This window comes from Lynx rufus, unplaced genomic scaffold (assembly GCF_022079265.1).
Source record: "Lynx rufus isolate CCGP_SWC_20201006 ecotype Redwood Valley unplaced genomic scaffold, mLynRuf1.p SCAF_16, whole genome shotgun sequence".
In the NCBI taxonomy this organism is placed as follows: domain Eukaryota; kingdom Metazoa; phylum Chordata; class Mammalia; order Carnivora; family Felidae; genus Lynx; species Lynx rufus.
The window spans coordinates 40,566,155-40,589,088 of NW_025814830.1; the positions used below are offsets into that span (position 1 = coordinate 40,566,155).

Below are 22,934 nucleotides of genomic sequence, written 5' to 3' on the forward strand. Positions count from 1 at the left end.
GTGTGAAAGAGAAAATATCTCATTCTGTTCTGTAGGCAACATTTTGGAAATAATCTTCAAGACGTGTTTGTATGTTCATATAAATGAACACACACGAGTGCTTGTGCTTGTTTTTTCACTTGGTGTATCACAGACATCTTTCCATGCCAGTCATGCCAGTCTACATGGCATTCCATTTAATGGTGTTCCATAATTTATTTACCAAGCTCCTATTGATGGATTTTTTTTGTTTTTCACTACTACAACCAGGACGGCAATGACTATTCCAATATACATATTTTTTTAACACTCCTACAAGTATTTCTCCTTGATTGATTCCCAGTAAAAGTGCTGAGCCAAATAAGCATATTTAAATTTTGTTATGTTCTTAACAGGTCACCCTCAAAAGGGGTCGCCCTCAAAAGGTTGTGTTTCTTTATACTCCCATCAACTGTTTCTACATTATTAAAGTGATATTAAATACTTCATTATGGATTCCAGAGTTGGGCAGAGTTGATCCTCATCTGTTATAAAACAGTCCTTCACCAGAGCATAGTAGATGAGAGCTAAGAGTGTAGAACGCCAGACCTGTAGGTAATTGTCAAAGGAGAACTCAGTTACCCTTTACTGTGTATTTATGTGTATGTCCTTTTCTTTTTTTGTTGTACAACTCCCAAGGTCGCATCCTGAGTCTCAGCTGGCATCCCTCTGGTACCCACATTGCAGCTGGCTCCATAGACTACATTAGTGTGTTTGATGTCAAATCAGGTGACTGTTTTTCTCAGTTCATTTGGGGTTTGGGTCTTGATTCACATTGCTAGTTTCCAAAAGCTTGAGCCCTTGTGCTTTTACTGACCTCTAGGGCCTAACCTCTCTTTAACCTTCTGAGATGTTAGCCATGGATTTCACTCCTTTCTTAGATTGCTACTGCTGCTTTTGGGGGAATCCTGTTTCTTCAATCAGATGGATATTGTTTATCTTATTTATAATAAGAATTCATTTGAAAATTCCCCCTGGAGCAATAAGACATTTACTACGAAGGATCAGTTAAAATACTTGTGTATACCAGACCTTGGTAAAAGTAAGTGCCTCTCTGAGGAACACTAGGTCTTAGCACCATAATTGGTGAGGCATGAGATCAGAAAGGTAGAGAACCATCTACTTTCTCTGTTCTAGGCCTGAAAAATTGCAATATGGAATCCTTCAGTGATGAGACTGACTTCAGCTTGTTCAGTAGGCCCATCTGTACTCCCATCTAAGATGGGAAGTAAAACAGATTTGGTTTGTCTCGTTTTTCTTTTTCCTTCATGCTTAAGCAAATTTTTTATTGTCTGTTATACACGCATAGTCAAAGAAGAACTCCTTGAGGCTTGTTACAAAGAAGCAGGAGTCCCCCTGTATTCCTTCTTTCACTCCTCAAAGGCGACCACCTGTAACTCTTAGCTAATTCTTTGATGTTTACTTGCACATATATAAATGTATATTTATACATTTGACTCATCAGATTCTTCCAGTTGCATAAATTAGGCTCATATAAATCTGATTTTCTTTCTATTGCTTTTATCTTTTTTTTTTTTTTTTGATGTTTATTAGAGAGAGAGTGTGCACACAAGCAGGGGAGGGGCAGAGAGAGAGGGAGACAGAAAATTCGAAGTGGGCTCTGTGCTGATGGCAGAGAGCCCTGTGGGGCTCAAACTCAAGAACCATGAGGTCATGACCTGAGCTGAAGTTGGATGTTTAACTGACTGAGCCACCCAGGCTTTTATCTTGAATGATTCTCTCACAGAGCCTTCTTTTATTTTTTTATAGCTTATTTATTTATTTTGTAAGAGAGAGTGTGTGTGCGTGCAGAGGTGGGGCAGAGAAAGGACCCCAAACAGGCTCCGTGCTATCAGCACAGAGCTGACTCATGACTCATGACTCACAGAGCTGGGATCATGACCTGAGCCGAAATCAAGAGTGGGACACTCAACCCACTGACCCACCCAGGTGCCCCTCCCCCTCTTATTTTTCATCTCTTTGACTTTTTATTCTGTTTCCTGAGAGTTTTTCTTTATCATTTATTGATAGACTGATTTTGAAGATTTTATTTTTAGGTACTGTCTGTACTCAATGTGGGGCTCCAACTCAGAACCCCGAGATTGAGGGCTGCACGCTCTACTGACTGAACCAGCCAGGTGCCCCTTATCTTTATCTTTTAAGTCCTGTACTGAGTTTTTCATTTCTGCCATTTCCGAAGTTCTTTTTGGTTTCCTGAGTGTTTTTTTTAATAGTGCTTTTTTGTTTGTTTCCTTATTTACTGCCTTCTCTTTCTAAGGCTATTCAAGATTATATTTGTCAAGTATTCTTCATCTTAGCTGTTTTCTCTCTGGTATTCATTTTTTTCTGGTATTCTCTCTGGCCTCTGCCTTTCATATTAAAGCCTTGTTCACCTGTCTGGTGATGGCTTTCCTCACCACAAGAGTGGAGCTTACTGCTTGTGGGCTCCACTGAAGAATGATCTGACTGGACTGTTAGTTTGGGGAAACTCTAAAGAGACTGGCTTTTTAAATCATCTTCCTTGTGCTGGTCATGTTTCCCAGAAATGTTTTTTTAATTCTCCTGCTTGATGACGATATGCCTTTCCACATAAATTCTGCGAAGAAAACTAGTGTTCTCAACATTCAGTTAGTAACATTTCACTTTATTTCCCATATTGTAATCCTACCCTCAGTTGTTCCTGGTATCTCTCTTCAGAGAGTAAGTCTCCAGTTTTGTTTGAGGTGGAGTTGGGGAGTTGCCTGGCTTTTTAGTTAGGGGATAGGTATCTGAAGGATGTTAAGTTTCATAAACTTACTTTCAACCTAATTTCTCCTTTTAGTTCCACTTTAACTTCTGTTTCTAGAGTTTTGGGCATCAGCAGTTCCCAAGTCTTCTAAGGATTTCATGGTATAAATCAAGTGGCTTCTTGTCTTTCCCCACTGTTGACTTGAGACATACTACTTTCAGGACTCTGCTACATCAGTTACCATTCCATGTTTGCTTTTTTAATTCCCCAAATTTTGTACTGTTTTATTCTCCCCCTTTCCCATGGGGTTTTAGAAAAGAGCCAAATATCGTGCACACTGCAGTTAGGCAGTTTTAAGTGAAGTCTCAAATGTCTCTTTCAATTTCACCTTACCCTGCCCCTCCAAATTTCTGTCTCCAGCTACCCCTCCCACCTCTCCCCCACAATCTTCAGGTAACCATTTTGGTGTTCCGAGACTGAGTTTACCACAACTACTATAACTACTGTTTACTGGCTGTTTGTGCTATGTGCTCAGGCAGCTGACTTAATAGATGCCTACCACAGGCGGGTTTTGAAGACAAAAGAGGTAAGTACCATTCAAATTTGGGCTTTTCTTATTTTTCAGGGAGCGCTGTTCATAAGATGCTGGTGGATAGGCAGTATATGGGTGTGTCTAAGCGGAAGTGTATCATATGGGGCGTGGCCTTCTTGTCTGATGGCACTGTCATAAGTGTGGACTCTGCTGGGAAGGTGCAGTTCTGGGACTCAGCCACTGGGACACTTGTGAAGAACCATCTCATTGCAAATGCTGATGTGCAGTCTATTGCCGTATCTGATGTGAGTATGGTCCCTGTTTTGAACGGTTACTGTATAACCTGGGGGATGAGTAGGGAAGGCTGTATCAGTAACGTAACACAAACGGTGTTCCCTAATCTTCAGTGTTGCATTGAAGGAAGATGAGTTTAGGAAAATGCATCTGAAACCCACATAATTTCTTTGAACCCTCATATTCTCTTAAAAACTAGTTAGAAAATATTCTCTAGATTAGTTAGCAGGGAGGTTTTCTTCAGACACTCCCCACCCACAGTTAATCCAGTCTGATTTAGATAGGCCACAAGTATCCTAGAAGAATCTTGAGAGGTGCTATTTTCCTCTTTGTGCAGTTCTTCTCCTGCTTCCTATCTTGGGAAATTAGATGATTTTGAAAATACTAAATTTTGGGGCGCCTGGGTGGCTTGGTCGGTTAAGCTTCCGACTTCAGCTCATATCATGATCTCACAGTCCGTGAGTTCGAGCCCCATGTCAGGCTCTGTGCTGACAGCTCAGAGCCTGGAGCCTGTTTCAGATTCTGTGTCTCCCTCTCTCTCTGCCCCTCCCCTGTTCATGCTCGCTCTCTCTCTCTCTCTCTCTCTCTCTCTGTCTCAAAAATAAATAAACGTTAAAAAAAATTAAAAAGAAAATATTAAATTTTGCCTATTTTAGTAAGACTTAAGCAGACTCGTGTTGAACAAGTGTGCCGCTTCCCTTTTGGTAACATCAATTCTTAATCAGAAACCTTTGGCTGTTTTATCAGTGGCATGGAAAGTGACTTCGAGATTTGCTGACGAGATCCTTTGTCTTCTTAGTTTGAGGCTTGTTTGGTGTCTTAAGTGTGGACATGCAATATGAGTAGAGATCACTCATGCTGGCTTTTCTTGCCCATAAGTTGTTTCTATCCCACTTCACAGATTTTCCATGAGACCAATTTGATGGGTCTTAAAGCCCTGTAAAACATTTAGATGTCACATGTAAGTGTAATGAAGAACAAGTTGAAATGACCAAGAGAAATTTTCCTTTTCAAATAGAGTTTTGAGGGGCACCTGAGTGGCTCAGTCAGTTAAGCATCTGACTTCAGCTCAAGTCATGATCTCATGGTTGGTGGGCTCGAGCCCTACATTGGGCTGTCTGTTGTCAGCACAGAGCCACTTCAGGTCCTTTGTCCCCCTCTGTCTGCCCCTCCCCCTGCTCGCACAAGTGTTCCCTTTCTCTCTCAAAAATAAATATTTTTGAAAAAGAAATGTTTAAAAAAATCGAGTTTTGATCCAAAATGGTTGTAATTATTAAACTTAAGACTTAATTATTAAATTTTGTGCCATTAAAAAAATTTTTTTAATGTTTATTTTTTGTGAGAGAGAGGGAGACACACAATCTGAAGTAGACTCCAGGCTCTGAGCTGTCATCATAGAGCCTGACACAGGGCTCGAACTCACGAACCGAACGGTGAGAGCATGACCTGAGCTGAAGTCAGAAGCTTAACTGACCGAGCCACCCAGGTGCCCTGGTGCTTTTTTAAAGTGTAATCACTCAAATATTATGCACATGTTTCAAAGACCAAGGAAGATGTGGATATTTGTTACTATGTAACAATTACGAGAATACATTAAGGGGGAAAAGTAGCACAGTATAGTGCATGAAGTAGTACATAGTAGTGTATTAAGAAAAGAAGCAGATTTTGTATTAGATATTTATGTTTGATATTTTCTGCATATGTAGTTTTGCTAATATACTTACAATATTTCTGAAAAGATTAAAAATGCTAATGGTAGGGGCGCCTGGATGGGTCAGTTGGTGTGAGTGTCTGACCTCAGCTCAGGTTATGATCTCGCAGTTTGTGAGTTCAAGCCTCTCATCGGGCTCTCAGCTGTCAGCACAGAGCCCACCTGCGCTCCTCTGTTCCCCCTCTTCTCTGCAACTCCCCCACTCACTCTCTCTCTCAAAAATAAATAATCATTTAAAATAATTTTTTTTAATGTTTTTATTTATTTTTGAGACAGAGCATGAGCAGAGGAGGGGCAGAAGCAGGCTCCAGGCCCTGAGCTGTTAGCACAGAGCCCGACGTGGAGCTCGAACCCACGAACCGCGAGATCGTGACCTGAGCTGAAGCTGGATGCTTAACTGACTGAGCCACCCAGGCGCCCCATAAATAAACATTTTTTTAAAACGCTAATGGTAATAGGGGCGCCTGGGTGGCTCAGTCGGTTAAGCGGTTAAGCGTCTGACTTCAGCTCAGGTCACGATCTCGCAGTCTGTGAGTTCGAGCCCCACGTCGGGCTCTGGGCTGATGGCTCAGAGCCTGGAGCCTGTTTCAGATTCTGTGTCTCCCTCTCTCTCTGACTCTCCCCCGTTCATGCTTTGTCTCTCTCTGTCTCAAAAATAAATAAACGTTAAAAAAATATATATATATTTAAAAAAACGCTAATGGTAATTTTAAAGTTGGGGCTGGCAGGCTTAATTTGTACTGTATACCATTTTACTTTTTGATCTTTCTTCTACCATGTGCCTATAATTACTGTATTGCATTGAATCATTAGATACAAATGATTGTAAGACATGCCATAATTTTGTTATCATGGGAAAGAAAAAACTGCCAATTAAATTATAACAGTGCTTTTCTTGAAATGTAAAATTTGTATTTTGTAATACACACTATTATGATTTTTTTTTTTAATTTTTTTTTTCAACGTTTATTTATTTTTGGGACAGAGAGAAACAGAGCATGAACGGGGGAGGGGCAGAGAGAGAGGGAGACACAGAATGGGAAACAGGCTCCAGGCTCTGAGCCATGAGCCCAGAGCCTGACGCGGGGCTCAAACTCCCGGACCGTGAGATCGTGACCTGGCTGAAGTCGGACGCTTAACCGACTGCGCCACCCAGGCGCCCCTATTATGATTTAAACTGACACAATGTTTTTTTAATCAGAGAATTTTGGGGCACCTGGGTGGCTCAGTTGGTTGAGCATCTGACTTTGGCTCAGGTCATGATCTTGTGGTTCGTGGGTTCGAGCCCCATATCGGGCTCTGTGCTGACAGCTCAGAGAGTGGAACCTTCTTCAGATTCTGTGTCTCCCTCTCTCTGCCCCTCCCCCAGTCATGCTCTGTGTTTCTCTCTCTCTCAAAAATAAACATTAAAAAAAAATTTAAACATAGAATTCATATTCTTGTAAATTATTATCATTCTTGTAAATAGTTATTCTCCAAATAGCTCTTATTGAAGAGCTTTTTGAGACCAAAGCATAACATTTTTATTATATTAGTCTTGTGCATATATAACCAGGAAAGTATGAATGAAATAAAGTGAATAAGGTTTCCCAAAACTTCTTCACATGTACAGATGGACTCTGAATCACCTTTCAACTCTGTCATCAGGGTCCATGTTTCCCACACATGCCTCTCAGCCATCCATAGTGTTGGTAGATGATGTCCTACTGTAGTCCCAAGATTTTGTTTCAGGTTTTTGACAACCAGTCTGCAAGTTTTTGTTGTTTTAAGTAGGCTCCACACCCAACTTGGGGCTTAAACTCATGACCCTGAGATGAAGAGTTGCATGTTCTACCGACTGAACCAGCCAGGTGCCACCCATTCTGCAAGTTTTGATATTGCTCTTTATCTGAAAATAATACATATGCATTAGGTTGAAAGCTAGAAGATATCCTGATTTCGAAGATAGTTAAATGTGGGCAAATATGTGCCTGAGAGTCAGTAAACTGTTACGTATTTTTTTATTTTTATTTTTTTAGTGGACAAATGTAATTGTACAAATTCCAGCCCTCAAAATGCTTATCATACCCTATGAACTAGGGCATACTTGGTTTTGAACCCCAACTGTAGCACTTAGGCTACTTGGGCAGGCTGCTTCTCTCTAAATCTTAGTTTCTTTCTTTGTGACAACAGGGATGCTAGTAATACATACTTCATAGAGTTTGGGAAGGATTAATTGGGTAGTGCATGTAGAGTGCTAAGTGCAGTACCTGGCACAGAATGAGTGTGGTATTGGCATTTTCACATCTTTTTTGAAATTGATCCTAATTTCAAGGGTTTTCTCCACTACATTCTCTTGCCAGCACAGTTGATTATTTTTAGATATCTTTTTAATGGATTTTCATTGACTGAAGAGTGGATGGTGGCAAATACCCAGTCCTTTGATCTTCTTAGATGTCTTTCACCCTTATCAAGTAGGCAAGTACTGATTCCTGCAGAGAGTTGTAGGGAACATTTGCTTTCATTTAGAGGTCAGTCTTGAGATTGTTTTTCTGTGTGAAACAGTCACTCTGTGATTAAATTAGGACACTTCCCCTCCCTTTTCAGGTCAGCGTTCGCCTTGGTTTGTTCCCTCTGTGCCCTGAGAAAGGCGTTTTCTTTTTTCCTTTTCAGTTCTTTTATGATTCTACTTTGGGGAAAGATGATGTGGAGTGAGTTAGAGTTGTCTTTTTGGTCCCTCTTTTTTGGTGGGACCTTGTACAAACTGCCACCCCCCCCCCTTGTATATAAATAAACTGTTTAGTTGGGTGTGGAGGACAGTGTGTAAGTTCCTAAGCTGCTCAGTATCTCCACTCTTCCTTGGATAATGGTTTTCAAATAGTATCCTTAGAGCAGGAAAGGGAGAGGCTGGTTTGGGTTAAGTTATATGCTGTCCTTCAGATATGCTTTCCTTCCTTCTCACAATCATGTGCCTGCAAATTACCTCAAAGAGAGCTGGTACAAGATTGAGGTGGTGTGGTGTGCCCAGAGCAAAGGCTTTGAAGGCAGATGGCCATGTGTCTTTGTCGTATCTGTAGACCTCTTGAAGTTCGTTTCCTTACCTGTGTAAAGAGCTATTCAATGATGATGGCGGGGGGGGGGGGGTGGAGATAAAATCATTACTCATACAAACATGAAATGGAAATGTCAGAGATTTTCTGTAACTCATTAACAAGGAAACCAGTAAGATGTTATAAGCAGTTCAAAGGACAATTTCACAAACACAGAGTTCTATACAGCCATTAGGAATGCTGAAATGAGTTTACAAATTGTTGCAAGACTCCGTGTCCACAGAGCAGTTAAGCAGTTGCATTCCATCAGGCAAACTTGTTTGGCCTAACTCCCAGTACTAGAGTTTACAGAGTTGTAAACTGGCTCCAAGACAGTCAAAGTGCTCCCTGAACAAGGATACCAGTATTTGTTATGCTTATTTCTTTTTTTTTAATGTTTATTTATTTTTGAGACAGAAACAGAGCGTGAATGGGGGAGGGGCAGAGAGAGAGGGGGACCCGGAATCCAAAGCAGGCTCCAGGCTCTGAGCTGTCAGCACAGAGCCTGATGCGGGGCTTCAACTCATGAACTGCGAGATCATGACCTGAGTTGAAGTCGGACACCCAACTGACTGAGCCACTCAGGCGCCCCTCTTACATTTATTTCAAAGTCATTCACACTTTCTCCTTGTAGGGCAAATGGTCACTTAACCTTGCAGGTTACTCAAGGACTAGAGATTATACGACATATATATGGTTCTTAACACAGCGAGTGTGTAGTTGATCCAGCTACATGTTCATACGTGTTTAGATATCTCATTTTTCTTACCTGACTAACCTAGTCTTGGTACTGTTTGATTGGTTAACTGCTGGTCCAGGTTCCTAGGTTTATCACTGCCTTATCGAAGATCCATCCTATTTTTTTTCCCCTGCTCAAAGTTAAATGTTTTTTTTTTTTTTGAACGGGAGTTAAGATGAGAATGGTTTTGAGTATACAAAGGAATTTTAAAAATTGCGGATATACTAAGACCTTTTAAAACTAACACAAATCACAGTGTTCAATATCCTGGTGAGAGAGAGCCTAAAACTGAGGACCAGGCACCTGGGTCCTTGTGTGATACCCACCAGGCTACTTCCCTCCCTCCTCAGCCCACCCTCTCTTCATCCCTAAAAAAGAAGGCAATGAGCTTCAGGTTTTGACTACAGTTTTCCAGTCTTTCTTCCATTATTCCCAGTACTTTTTTTTTGTTTATTGTTTACGTACATAACAGAAAATACGCCATTTTAACCATTTTTAAGTACAATTCACTGGCATAAAGTACATTCACAGTGTTGTGCAACCATCACCTCTATCCATTTTCAGAACTTTTTCATCACACAAACTGTACCCATTAAAAAGTAACTCCTTATTTCTCCCTTTTCCCAGGCCCTTTTAAAACCTTTATTCTACTCTCTGTCCCTATGAATTTGCTATTCTAGGAAATCTAAGTGGAATCATATAATATTTGTCCGTTTTTGTCTGAGTTATTTTACCTAGCATAATGTTTTCAAACAAAGTTCATCCACATTAATACCATTATCAGAATTTTGATCCCTTTTTAAGGCTGGCTAATACTTCATTATATGTATATACTGATTATGTTTGTTCATCTGTTGATGTGCATTTGGATTTTCATGTTTTGGTTTTTGTGAATAATGCTGCTATGAATATTGGCGTACACGTATCCGAGTCCTTGTTTCCAAGTCTTTTGATGATACGTTTTTATTATATTAAATTTACTCCTAGGTGATCTTTCTTGTTGTTTTTCTAATGGGGTCTAGTTTGTATGTTTGAAAGCACTGTAATCATTTGAGGTACACATTGTTAATTTTGTCAGTAGAGGGCACATTATTACCTGTGTGTGAGCTTGCTCCTCTAGTGGAATTGTCAGCTTCTGGAGGAAAAAGACCCCATAACCTACCTTACAGTTTTGGGCATAGGTTTTCCCCTAAGCTGTGCAGACAGAAAACCTCAGGGAATATTTTTCAAACTGGGCCCTGTTTTGCTCAAATGTACCTCCCTAATGATTTAATTTCTCAGCAAGAAGACAGTTTCGTGGTGGGCACAGCCGAGGGGACAGTATTCCATTTTCAGCTGGTCTCTGTGACTTCCAACAGCAGTGAGAAGCAGTGGGTGCGGACAAAGCCATTCCAGCATCACACACATGATGTCCGAGCCGTGGCCCACAGCCCGACGGCACTGATATCTGGAGGTGGGTTGCACTCGCTGCCAGGCTGCCGCTTTACCCGGCTCTGGTTATTTTCACGTGGGGCTTTTTCCAACTCTGCTGCCTTCCCTCTCCCCTCCCACTGCAGGCACTGACACCCACTTAGTCATTCGTCCTCTCATGGAGAAGGTGGAGGTTAAGAATTACGATGCTGCTCTCCGAAAAATCACTTTTCCCCATGTAAGTATTGTCCCCTGGCCCCCACCGTCCCTCTGTCCTATAAGACTGAGTACAGCTCACGCTTTCTGGGCAAATCTATAGGACTTGTATAGTTACCTACCTTCTTCGTTCTTCTGTTTGTGAGGTAAGCGTCCTGTAAAAACATTTACAGGGGCCAAGAGATGTACAGCAACACTCCTAGTTCACTTTCTGGGGAAATCATTCCCTCTTCTGGATAGTTGTGGTTTAGGGAAGTTTGTTTTTTTGTTTTTAAGGCTGGACTCTATTATTCTGGGTGGGAGCACGAAAATCCAGGCTTCCAGTGTTCCTTTCTAGGTAAAAGGACATCTTCCCAAGCTAGAAACCCTTCTCCCCGCTACCTGCTTCTACGTTCCATTCAACCAGTAAACGTTACTGAGTCTACCTCCTCGTTGTCTTGTGAATCTAGTCATTTCTCTTTACACTGCCATTATCCTAGTTTGAATCAGTGTCTTTTCTCAACTGCATTCACCTGTTAATGATCTCATTTTATTATATTTGCTCCATTTCAGCCTGTTCTCCATTGATCCATTCAAAAAACGACTTTGCTCATCATTCCATGCTTAAAAGCTTTTGGTTGGTCCTTCAGGATAACCTAATTCCTTAGCATGGCCTCTGCAACCTGTCTTGATCTGGCCCGTCCTTCAGCATCTTCTCTCCCCTCTCTTGTCCAACACATGCTTCACCTCATCCCTACCCCCACCTAGTTTAGTGTGCTGAAAGACTGTTTTTATTCTCTGTAATGCTCTCTTACCTTTGAGCTATTTCATATGCCATTCCTCTTGGAACGTCCTGCCCTACCTTTTTTTGCCTGATTTGTCTTTACTAATGAGCCTTATCAGGGCTCCTGGCTTTATGAGGCTACATTGGATATCCTTTCTACTTTTTTTCACTACATGCTGTGTTTAGTCCTATTAAAATTCTTAACACACTTGGTGCAACTGCCTGTTTAATTCTTTGTCAATCCTTTTAGTCTACAAACTCGAGGGCAGTAGCTATATTTTTATTTACCATTATGCTCTTAGATCCTAGGACAGTACTGACATATGGTAGTACTTAGGATATTTTTATGAAGTAAATGGATTTCATCAGTAAAAAACGTGCTAGGATGTTGCTGCTGTATCTAGTACTGAGGCGATAAATAACCCTGCTTATTTATCACTTTTCAATTCTTGGATACAGCGACGTCTCATTTCCTGTTCAAAAAAGAGGCACCTTCTCCTTTTCCAGTTTGCTCATCACTTGGAACTGTGGCGACTGGGATCTACAGTTGCAACAGGTACAGTGAGAGAAAGTCTTTTCCACTAAGAGGACTGGAGAGAGAAGCGAGGGATTAGAATTGCAGTTGAAATTGTGCTTGTGGAAAAATGGAAGTATTTTTCTGTCTTTGGCAACTTCTGGTTTTCCCAGCCACGGGAGAGACCAAAGGAGTTCTTCAGAGTGTTAGAATTGTTAGCAGGTTACTGGGTCATATGCTAAAAGTTTATGATTCTGTAAGGTGCCCTGCAGGGCATAGTGGAGGTGAGGGTTGCCCTGGGAGCAAAACAAGCTGCTGAAAATGACAAGATTTAATATTGGGTGGTGACAGCCCTGCATTGAGAAGGAGGAGGTCACGTGGTTCTTACTGGGGTGATAGTCTAGTGGCTTTTTGTATGACCAGTTGAGAAAACGTTTGGGTTCTGTTGTTTTATAGTAGATAGGAGGGTTTTGCTTTAGGTTCCAAAATGAGCAAATGAAGCTGAAGTCGAGGTCTCACAAACCCCACTCCCACCCACCTCACTGCCTGGCTGTGTGTTAAAGCTTCAGAGAATTAGTGATATACCTTGGGCCACATCTGAGGCACCTAAATAGAAGCTAACAAAGTACTCACTGCTTTCCTCTTTATATAAACCCAGAAAACGGGGTTTACTGTGTCAGACATTTTTTTTATTTCCAGTGGTAGAGATTTCATTCTACCCAGAAATGACTTTTTAGAAGAAAAATGTACAAATAACGTTTCTTTGAGAAGAAAAACTCAGGGAAATTTCTTGTTCCAGGAAAGAATGGGGATACCCTTCCACTTTCTAAAGATGCAGATCATTTGCTGCACCTCAAGACAAAGGTAAGGAAGTTTTATCTGTGTGTCCAGGCTGTGAAATCCAGAACTGTTTTCTCATAATGAATTTTGAGGGTTAGTTGACATCATAAAAGTCTGTAAAATCCTCAATTATTTGAATGAAGTACTTTGTCAACAGAACTGGGTTTCCTGTGATTATAAGTAAGGCATGCAGAATTTATTGGATGAATGAATACAGAAAATTGGTGTGTTGTTGTTGTTATGTAAATAACTTGTGTATTTTTATAAAATTGAAATGGTAAAAGAGTATACAATGAGAAATGAGCCTCTTCCTTACCGAAATCTTGGTCCCACTCTGCCAATAGTTTCTTACATGTCCTTCTAGAAAAAATTTCCACCCATGTGTGCAGGTGTATATCCTTCCTTTATACAGTAATGAGAATATAACATGCACACTGCTTTGTAATTTCCTTTTAAATGTCTTTTTTTTAAGTTCTAATTTTTTTTTTTTAGTAATCTCTATACTCAACTTGGAGCTTGATCTCATAACCCTGAGATCAAGAAACACATGCTTTTCCAACTCAGCCAGCCAGGTGCCCCTAAATGTCCTTATTTTAATTACACAAATATTTGCAAATACAGTTTTACTGTGAAGAATTTATACACTATTCATAGTTTATATTCTTGAATGCCTCTTAAAATTCTTGTCCACTCTCCTGGAATAATTACTTGATTAGCTGTTTCTCCTTCCAGGTATTTTTCTATGTGACAGTGTATATGTATGTATACATACATACATATAATTAGATATTTTGGGAGTTTTTTGAATTATATAATGTTACATTGAACTTTTCCTTTGTTTTTCAGATTTTTTTTTTTTTTTTTTTTTTTTTTTTTTGCTATTTCTTACAGGTTGTTAGGTATCATAGACAAAATGAAACAAACATAACTCAGAAAATTAGTTTTCCAAGTCACCTGGCCTACAGAACCTTACTGTATTAAATGCTTTTCTTCTCAGGTTTCTAGTTAGGTTTTAGTATGAAGCCATCTTTAAGGTACACGAAGGGCTGAGAGAAGTTCACATATTCATAGACCTCTGTTCTTGGTTTTGGAAATCAAGCCACACCATTCAGGTGCTGTATCTCTGAAATAATCCTAGTGACACATAGCATATGTGTGTCAAGATTATGTGTAGGTATTTGTGGTTATGGCCAGAGTGGCAACAGCTTGAGGATTCATGTCACAGTGAACTTTGACATAATGAAGTTTTTCATGAATATTCATCCTGATTTCTGACATTGCCAGGGTCCTGAGAACATTATTTGCAGCTGTATCTCCCCGTGTGGAAGTTGGATAGCCTATTCTACAACTTCTCGTTTTTTTCTTTATCGGTTGAATTATGAACATGACAACATAAGCCTCCAAAGGGTAAGTGATAACCCAATGTCTGGTTGAACAAGAAAAAATTTCTTAAGTGTGTGATTTTTGTGTGAAGCAGAACATACTGAGTATGAATCATGAAAAGCTATTTGGAGACAGCTGTTTATAAAACAGTATTTTATTTCCATTTTGAATAGATTATGTTTTTGGAGGCATAGGGAAATGTCAGAAAGTGGCAATAAAGCATAGGCTTTTGCAGAGATGAAAGGGGGGATGGAAAGGTTATAATGGGCATGTTAGTGTTCCTTGACCAGTTGGCTTCCTTAGATCAGGGAGTATTAATGTCTTTTAAGCTAGGCTGTGATTATTTTTGATGGATTCTAGGTCTCACTTCTCTCTCTTACTGGTTTTTACTACTGGTTCACCCAAGGTTTCCAAAATGCCAGCATTCCTTCGCTCTGCCCTTCAGATTTTGTTTTCTGAAGATTCAACAAAGCTCTTTGTGGCATCAAATCAAGGGTCTCTGCATATCATTCGGCTATTGGAAGGAAGCTTCAAGCACCTGCATACTTTCCAGCCTCAGTCAGGTGGGAACTTGGTAACTGGCCAAGGGGGAGAGTTGTCAGTCTCTGATGTATCTTTTTTTCCCTTTTAAACCTAAATCATTGTCGGGGCTCCCTAATGCTCTTCTCCACCCTGTAAATACTCACATGTTTGCAATTTAAAGTAGGAGGAGATATCTGGTGAAAATGCTTGATGAGATCTGAAATGTTCCTTACACCTACTCTTTTCTCACTGGATTTTTTTAGTCCTTATTTGGGGCCAGAAATTTCATCACCCTTCGAGTTTTGTTAGCAGAGCAAGAAAGTTAAAATCATCTTAATACTACTGACACCCAGAAATAACTGCCATTAATATTTTTGTGTATTTTTTTGTTTGTTTAAGTTTTTTAAATGTTTATTTATTGTTGAAGGAGAAACAAAGTGTGATTGGGGGAGGGGCAGAGAGAGAGAGGAAGATATAGAATGTGAAGCAGGCTCCAGGCTCTCAGCTGTCAGCAGAGAGCTTGATGTGGGGCTTGAACTCAAGAGCCATGAGATCATGACCTGAGCTGAAGTCGAGACACTTAATCAATGGAGCCACTCAGACGCCGCTATTTTTGTGTATTTCTGATAGATGTTTATATATAGGTAATTTTTTGGACGTGTTAATTTTTTTGGTTGGTGGTTTTCAATAAAGATGAACTTACACATGCATTTGTATTACCTGTCACCCCTGTTCTCTGAGAGCATTAGTATGCATGACTAAGTAACTGTGTATAGCTAACTGTTGCTGAGTTCATGATTGAGAACTTAGTACCCAGTACTTGCCATGGGCCTTTTCCCTTCTCTCTTGCCCTAGATATAGCAGCTTCACTGTCATTTAGACTCCATCAGCCTAAAACATCACCTCTTTTAACTTAAACTTTCACTATTCATAAGCTGCTCCAGAAGCATACAGGAAAAGAAATCCACAAGTTAGGAGGCAGATAAATAAGAGTGTATTTTGAGTGCCTGTATATGTTTTTATTAAAAACAGCTTAGACTCTGTATTTGGCATTTAGCATTTCTTAAAATTAGGCTCGGCATTATAGGTACTACTTTATTTGCTCCTCTTCTTCCATCTCTTGTCCTCTTATAGTCAAGTTGGTTTCTTCGTAGCCCTCAAACCTGTGTATTCCAGTCCTTGTCACTTAGCTCATGTTCTCCATCCTTTTCCACCCATCCTTTAGCATCTGGTTTATGTCTTGTTATAAAGCTTTTTCATCCTTTGGGGGTGTTGTTTGCAGCACAAATTTTGGCATATAACATCACTGTTTGATTTTTAACCCACAAGTCTTCATTTTGCCAGCTTGGTTTAAAATCCCTTGATGACAAAGATGGCCCATATGTGCCCATGCTCCCTTAGTGCTAAATACACAGCAGGTACCCAATAAATTAAAGACATGCGTCAAGCCTTTTGAGCTTGCTGTTTGTCCTTAGCTTTGATTAAAAACCATTTGGTAGGAAAGGAGTTTGAAACAATTAAAATACAGACTTGAGGTAGCTGCTGCCTTGATTCTCCATTTCTCTGGTAGGCAGTGTCTCAGACTTGAGCAAGTGGTGCCTTCAGGTTTATCTCTGGCTCCTCTTTACATGATGGATGGCTAATTAAATGAAAATAGTAGACTAACATGTAAGACTTACTTGCAAAACTATCAAATTATCCAATTGTGATTTAAATAAAAGTCTTGGGACGCCTGGGTGGCTCAGTCGGTTAAGCTACCGACTTCGGCTCAGGTCATGATCTCATGGTTTGTGAGTTTGGGCCCGCATTAGGCTGCACAGACGGTGCAGAGCCTGCCTGGGATTCTCTCTCTCCCTCTCTTTCTGCCCCTCTCTCCCTTTTGCTCTTTCTCAAAAATAAATAAGTAAACTTAAAAAAATTTTCTCCCTCTTTAAAAACAATACAAAATAATAATAAATAAATACATAAAAGTCTTAATTGACTTTTGCCATCATATCCAGGCCAGGGCTGGCTGTGGACACTGAATTTAGAGATTAACTATTGTTCTGTCTGCACAGGGACAGTGGAGTCCATGTGTCTTTTGGCAGTCAGTCCAGATGGGAATTGGCTAGCTGCATCAGGTACCAGTGCTGGAGTCCATGTGTACAACATAAAACATCTAAAGGTAAGCATAGGGTGTAGTAGTAGGAAACAAGAGGAAGTTAGCCGTGCAGTTACAAGACTCAAAGCAGATTGGTATGACCTGGAAAATTAGTGGACATTTTTTTTTTTAAACTAAGAATTTTTCCTGTTTTATTTGTTTGGAGCCCCAAAACTATAATCTGCAACATTAAAATCAGTCAATTGGAACAGTGAAAACACGCTTGTACAAAATTTTGAAATTAAGGATTTATGGGTGATGAATTCACATCCAGATTATTTCTATATTCTGGTGAGGAAAATTCTGATTTACCCAGATGAATAGTTGCAGATAGTAACAATTTCTTTTAACAGCTTGCCTTGTAATCTCAAGGTATTTTTAAATTAAACAGAAGTTTGACAAAGGAGTAACAGGAAAATACTTTTCATTAATCAGTAATGATCTTGTCATTCACACATTGAATTACTAATGATCCCTTACAAGTTTTCATCTTCATCCTAAAAATCAGTTAAGAACTACCCAAAACTTGGAATGAGCATCAAAAGTTTATAGAATACCAAACTGCAACATTTAGTGAGTTTGTCTGTTAACTGCATAACTTAATCTTTATGACGTTGTGGCAGAAGTATGTACTGCTCTTTGAGCTTTGCCTGACACTGTAGTGTTGCACGTGTCTTGCAACTTGCATAAATGTCCGTGTCAAGGCATTAGTTTCTTTTAAATTTAGTGTAGAGCTACAGATTCCTTGTTCAATGATGTGTTTATGAACAATTCATATAGATGAGAGATAGCAGCAAAAGCTTTACTCTGAAGTTTTCTGCAAATGCTGTCAGTTGTGTGAGCGTTAAATTTGTGGGTTTTTTTTTTTAATTTTAAATAAAATTAAGGTTTATTGTTTGTGGGTACTGCCTGATGTTTGTGGGAACTTCCATAGAACTCTTTTGAGTTCTAAGGAACGCTATTTAAAAACTGACCTAGACCATCAAGTCATTCCTGAAAGGAGGTATATAGAGTTATCTTTTGTGTCTGTCATTTGTTCTCAGCTTCACTGCACAGTACCTGCCTATAATTTCCCTGTGACTGCTCTGGCTATTGCCCCCAATACCAACAACCTTGTCATTGCTCATTCTGATCAGCAGGTAAGAGATACCAGCACTTTCTAATTCCTTTCTGCTGGATAATAACTAGGAAGCTAAGATAATGACAATTTTGGAGGAGCTTTTAATTAAAAGTACTGGATGATACATAGGTAGTTTCCTCCTGTGTGAAGTAAAACTTTGTGTGTAGCCTGGGTACATCATAGGCCAGTAATATCCTTTGGCTTGATGGGCACAGTGGAATGATGAAGCACTGAGATAATAAAGATGTACAGGAAGGAGGAGCAGTTTTTAAGTACTCATTTTACTGAGTGTTTATAGACTAGAGATGACATAGACCCAGGTGTTAGACTGGGTATAGGATATAGTAAGGTCTTAAGAGTTGAAATGACGAAAAGATCATATATTTCACCTTCAGTTTTGAAATAACGAAATCAGGCCATGGTGAAGTCTGTTGTCTGTAACAGACTTACCAAAATGAGTGCATAGCCTACTGCTTTTTTCCATACCAAGTTGTAAGAAGATCTTTAAAGTACCCGAATTGTGGGGGGGCGCCTTGGTGGCTCAGTCAGTTGAGCATCTGACTTCTGCTCAGGTCATGAACTCGCAGTTCGTGAGTTTGAGCCCCGTGTTGGGCTCTGTGCTGACAGCTCAGAGCTGGAGCTGCTTTGGATTCTGTGTCTTCCTCTCTCTATATTCCTCCCCTGCTCGTACTCTTTCGCTCGCGTGCTTGCTCTCTCTCTCGGTCTCTCTCTCTCTCTGTCAAAAATAAATAAAGATTAAAAAAAAATTTTTTTTTAATTTTTGAGTTATAGAACACATTGTGAAGTGATCAATACTTATATATTCTCATCTGTAAAATGGGCATAATACTTTCCTCACTGAGCTGTTGGAAAGATTAATGTGCAATCACACATTAATGTGATTAATGTGCAATCACACATTGCACACATGTATATGTTCTATTCAGAAAATGAAATCTCTCATTTCAGTTTTGTGGGGTTTTGTCCTTGACTAGAGTCTGAAAGATTAGTGAAGCCACATGTTTGTCTTTGTCACAATAAGTCCACCTGATGCCTTTTCCTGGCATTTGGTCCCATAGGGGCTTCAGTTATTAAAGCCGGTGGGAAATTTTTTATATCTTTTAGATTAGCAGAAAATCAGTAGAGTTGATAGTACACAGTGCTGGGAGGACACAGTGAGATATGTAAAAAAAAAAATTTAAATCCATGTAATCTTTGATTCACAAGTTCTAATTCTAAAAGTTCTTCCTGTAGATATAAACCTTGAATTGTGCAAAAAGACATTGATACAGAGATCATCATTGCAGCCTTGTTTACAGTAGTGAAAGACTGGAAATAAGTGTCCATTAAACAGATGAGATAAGTAAATCATGGTACATCCAAAAAGTGAATGGCTTGTTATGTGTTCTTTAAGGAGGCAAGAGTGATATATAGATATAGTTATTGGTATCAACATGGGTCAGTCTCCATGGTATAATGCTGAATGAAAAATGCAACATGCAGAATAGCATATATTATATGCATAAAATTTCTGGAAAGATGTAAATAAGAAATAGGCTGCTATTAAAACCCTCGAGGAGAAAGCAGGCAAAAACCTCTTTGACCTTGGCTGCAGCAACTTCTTACTCAACGCTCTCCGGAGGCAAGGGAAACAAAAGCAAAAGTGAACTGTTGGGACCTCATCAAAATAAAAAGCTTCTGCAAAGCGAAGGAAACAGTCAGCAAAACTAAAAGGCAACTGATGGAATGGGAGAAGGTATTTGCAAATGACATATCAGATAAAGGGTTAGTATCCAAGATCTATAAAGAACCTATCAAACTCAACACCCAAAAAACAAATAATCCAGTGAAGAAATGGGCGAAAGATATGAACAGACACTTCTCCAAAGAAGACATCCAGATGGCCAACAGACACATGAAAAATGCTCAACATCACTCATCATCTGGGAAATACAGATCAAAACCTCAATGCGATATACTACCTCATACCTGTCAGAACGGCTAACATTAACAATTCAGGCAACCACAGATGTTGGCGAGGAGCAGAGAAAGGATCTCTTTTGCCCTGCTTGTGGGAATGCAAACTAGTGCACCCACTCTGGAAAACAGTACGGAGTTTCCTCAAAAAATTAAAAATAGAACTACTCTACAACCCAGCAGTTGCACTAAGTATTTATCCAAGGGATACAGGTGTGCTGTTTCGAAGGGGCACATGCACCCCAATGTTTACAGCAGCACTATTGACAATAGCCAAAGTATGGAAAGAGCCCAAATGCCCATCGATGGATGAATGGATAAAGAAGGTGTGGTATATATACACAATGGAGCATTACTCGGCAATCAAAAAGAATGAAATCTTGCCATTTGCAACTACATGGATGGAACTAGAGGGTATTATGCTAAGTGAAATTAGAGAAAGACAAATATCATACGACTTCACTCATATGAGGACTTTAAGATACAAAACAGATGAACATAAGGGAAGGGGCAAAAATAATATCTGAACAGGGCAGGGGACCAAAACATAAGAGACTCTTAAATATGGAGAACAAACAGGGTTGCTAGAGGGGTTGTGGGAGGGGGGATGGGCTAAATGGGTAAGGGGCATTAAGGAATCTACTCCTGAAATCATTGTTGCACTATATGCTAACTAGGATGTAAATTAAAAAAATTTTTTAACAGATATAGGCTGCTTTTGGGGCACCTGGGTGGCTCAGTCTGTAAAGCATTGGACTCTCGATTTCAGCTCAGGTCATGATCTCTCGGTTTGAGAGTTTGAGCCCCACTCTGCACTGTCAGTGCAGATCCTGCTTGGGATTCTCTCTCTCTGCACCTCCCCTGCTTGCTCTCTTTCTCTCCCAAAATAAATAAACTTTAAAAAGAACAAAATAGACTTGGGAGATGGGAGATGTCAAGATGACAGGGTGACTTTTCACTGTAAACCTTTCTGTGCTATTTTGTTTACTGTGCCATAGTTCACCTTAAAAATGTTTTACTTAAAAACAGTAGAAAGCATAAAGCTGAGCGTGATATAGTCAGGTTTTGTATAGATATTTTCTGATTAGGAATGAGAGATACCCTTCCAGGTTTTCTGGGTACTAGTCTGCATTTCTCCTGTATCGTATCCTTTCTCAGGTATTTGAGTACAGCATCCCAGACAAACAGTATACAGAGTGGAGCCGGACCATCCAGAAGCAAGGGTTTCATTACCTTTGGCTCCAAAGGGACACTCCCATCACACACATCAGTTTTCATCCCAAGAGACCAATGCACATCCTTCTCCATGATGCCTATATGTTCTGCATCATAGACAAGTCATTGGTGAGTTCTCCACTACTACTACCTGTGCTCACACTGATTCATCTGTACTTAGGAATTTTCAAGTTCTAAAAGCAACAAGTATGAGTTAAGAGAAGGAAGAATCAATAAAATGTCTTGACATATTCTTTGGATGAGAGGAACTTTTGTTTTGCAGAGTTCTTTATTTTCATTCTCAGGCCTGTGAGGCTCCCAGGGTAGAAGGAGGCCTTTGTGCACTGGTTTTTGCTGATTTTGACCATTTCTCTGCTTTGTGTATGAACATATAAACCTAAGGAGGAAAGTGATTAGGTCAGTGTTCAGAAGGTAACTGTCATGGGGAATACCATTGATTTGGCTGAATCACTTACACCTTTGCACCCTGGGGTGAGTGAATAAATAGCACAGTTTTATTAAAGGAGACACAGGCTGAGGTCTTGACCACTTTTGCCCCTTGCCTGAATGTGCTGAAACACTGTAAGCTTGAAGAGTTGGTCTTAATGTCTTGAAAAAAGTCCATCCAGGAAAATTCTGTTCTTTATGGCTAGGATGCAGGTGGGATGTGAGCATTTTTTTCAGTTCTAGATTCCACCCTCTGCCAGCTGCTATTTTGATTCACCCCAAATTTAAATATCTTCTCTGGGCAGATACTTTATTCCTAGGAGCCCTATGAGCTGTGGCCATGCCTGTAATGCACTTTGGGCCTAGGTTACACCTAACGCACAGTGTTTTGGTGTATCTGTGAAGGTGGGGGTGGAAGGAACCATGGGGAAAGCAACAGATGGCTCTAAAGGAGATGTGCATGATGTGTCACTGGAACTCATTTCGTGGACCCTGTATCCTCTGGGCGTGGGAAACAGAGCTGGCTGACAAGTGCCTTCTGCAGGATGAGTGATACAGGAAGGGCCTCTCCCACTCACTTGCCTCTTTGTAACTCAGCCCAGGGCTGTCCATATTTTTTGTCAAGCATTGGTGATAAGTCCATCACTTCCTCATGCTGGGCAGAGCTATTTCCCAAGGAAGTCAGAGATGAAATATCACTTGCTTGGCCAGACGCCATCTCTTGAGGTGTCAGTGACATCAGGGGTGGGTGGTTTGTGTTTCAGTTTTGGCCTGGGGAGAACTTTAGTCACTTGGCCTGTCCATGATCTGGTTGGGGGAAGAGTCTAGAAAGCAGAGCCTGTATGGGCTGAGCTCCTGTACATGCCAGTTTGTTCCTGTCTCACAAAGTGTTACTGACAAGACTGGCCAGAATCCCCAGCTGGGCCCTTTGATCCTCCTGGTATAGAATACCATGCTCTTTGCTTCATACAGCCACCCTCTACAGTATACCTGGAAGAGTGGCTACAGCTTTCTTACTGAAGTAAGGAGAGCCAGGGAGGTAGAAAATGTCTAATATAAAGGTTGGAAGGTGGTGTTTTCCTGAAAAGTCACTATAGGCCTTTGTTCTGTAGAAGCCCAATAAAATGACGATTTAAACAGTATGTCTTTGTCTTTTTAGCCTCTTCCAAATGACAAAACCTTACTGTACAATCCTCTTCCTCCCACGAACGAATCAGATGTCATCAGGAGGCGTACCGCCCATGCCTTTAAAATTTCTAAGATATATAAGGTAAAACATCTTGCATTATATTGTAGA

At 40.2% G+C, this 22,934-nt stretch overlaps 1 protein-coding gene across 2 annotated transcripts in view; it reads left to right on the plus strand.

The window, feature by feature from the left end:
- The window catches only part of UTP4 (UTP4 small subunit processome component), a 31,804-nt gene that overhangs the window by 7,565 nt on the left and 1,305 nt on the right, over nucleotides 1–22,934 (plus strand). Inside the window, exons 5-16 of one of the 2 annotated variants that reach the window (XM_047078654.1) lie at nucleotides 658–747; nucleotides 3,372–3,583; nucleotides 10,372–10,543; nucleotides 10,647–10,738; nucleotides 11,939–12,035; nucleotides 12,793–12,857; nucleotides 14,118–14,240; nucleotides 14,623–14,779; nucleotides 16,796–16,902; nucleotides 17,922–18,017; nucleotides 21,134–21,319; nucleotides 22,797–22,907. In XM_047078654.1, coding sequence (XP_046934610.1) covers nucleotides 658–747; nucleotides 3,372–3,583; nucleotides 10,372–10,543; nucleotides 10,647–10,738; nucleotides 11,939–12,035; nucleotides 12,793–12,857; nucleotides 14,118–14,240; nucleotides 14,623–14,779; nucleotides 16,796–16,902; nucleotides 17,922–18,017; nucleotides 21,134–21,319; nucleotides 22,797–22,907 — 1,508 coding nt within the window. The remainder of the gene's footprint in view (nucleotides 1–657; nucleotides 748–3,371; nucleotides 3,584–10,371; nucleotides 10,544–10,646; nucleotides 10,739–11,938; nucleotides 12,036–12,792; nucleotides 12,858–14,117; nucleotides 14,241–14,622; nucleotides 14,780–16,795; nucleotides 16,903–17,921; nucleotides 18,018–21,133; nucleotides 21,320–22,796; nucleotides 22,908–22,934) is intronic. The other variant, XM_047078655.1, reaches the window with a different exon arrangement.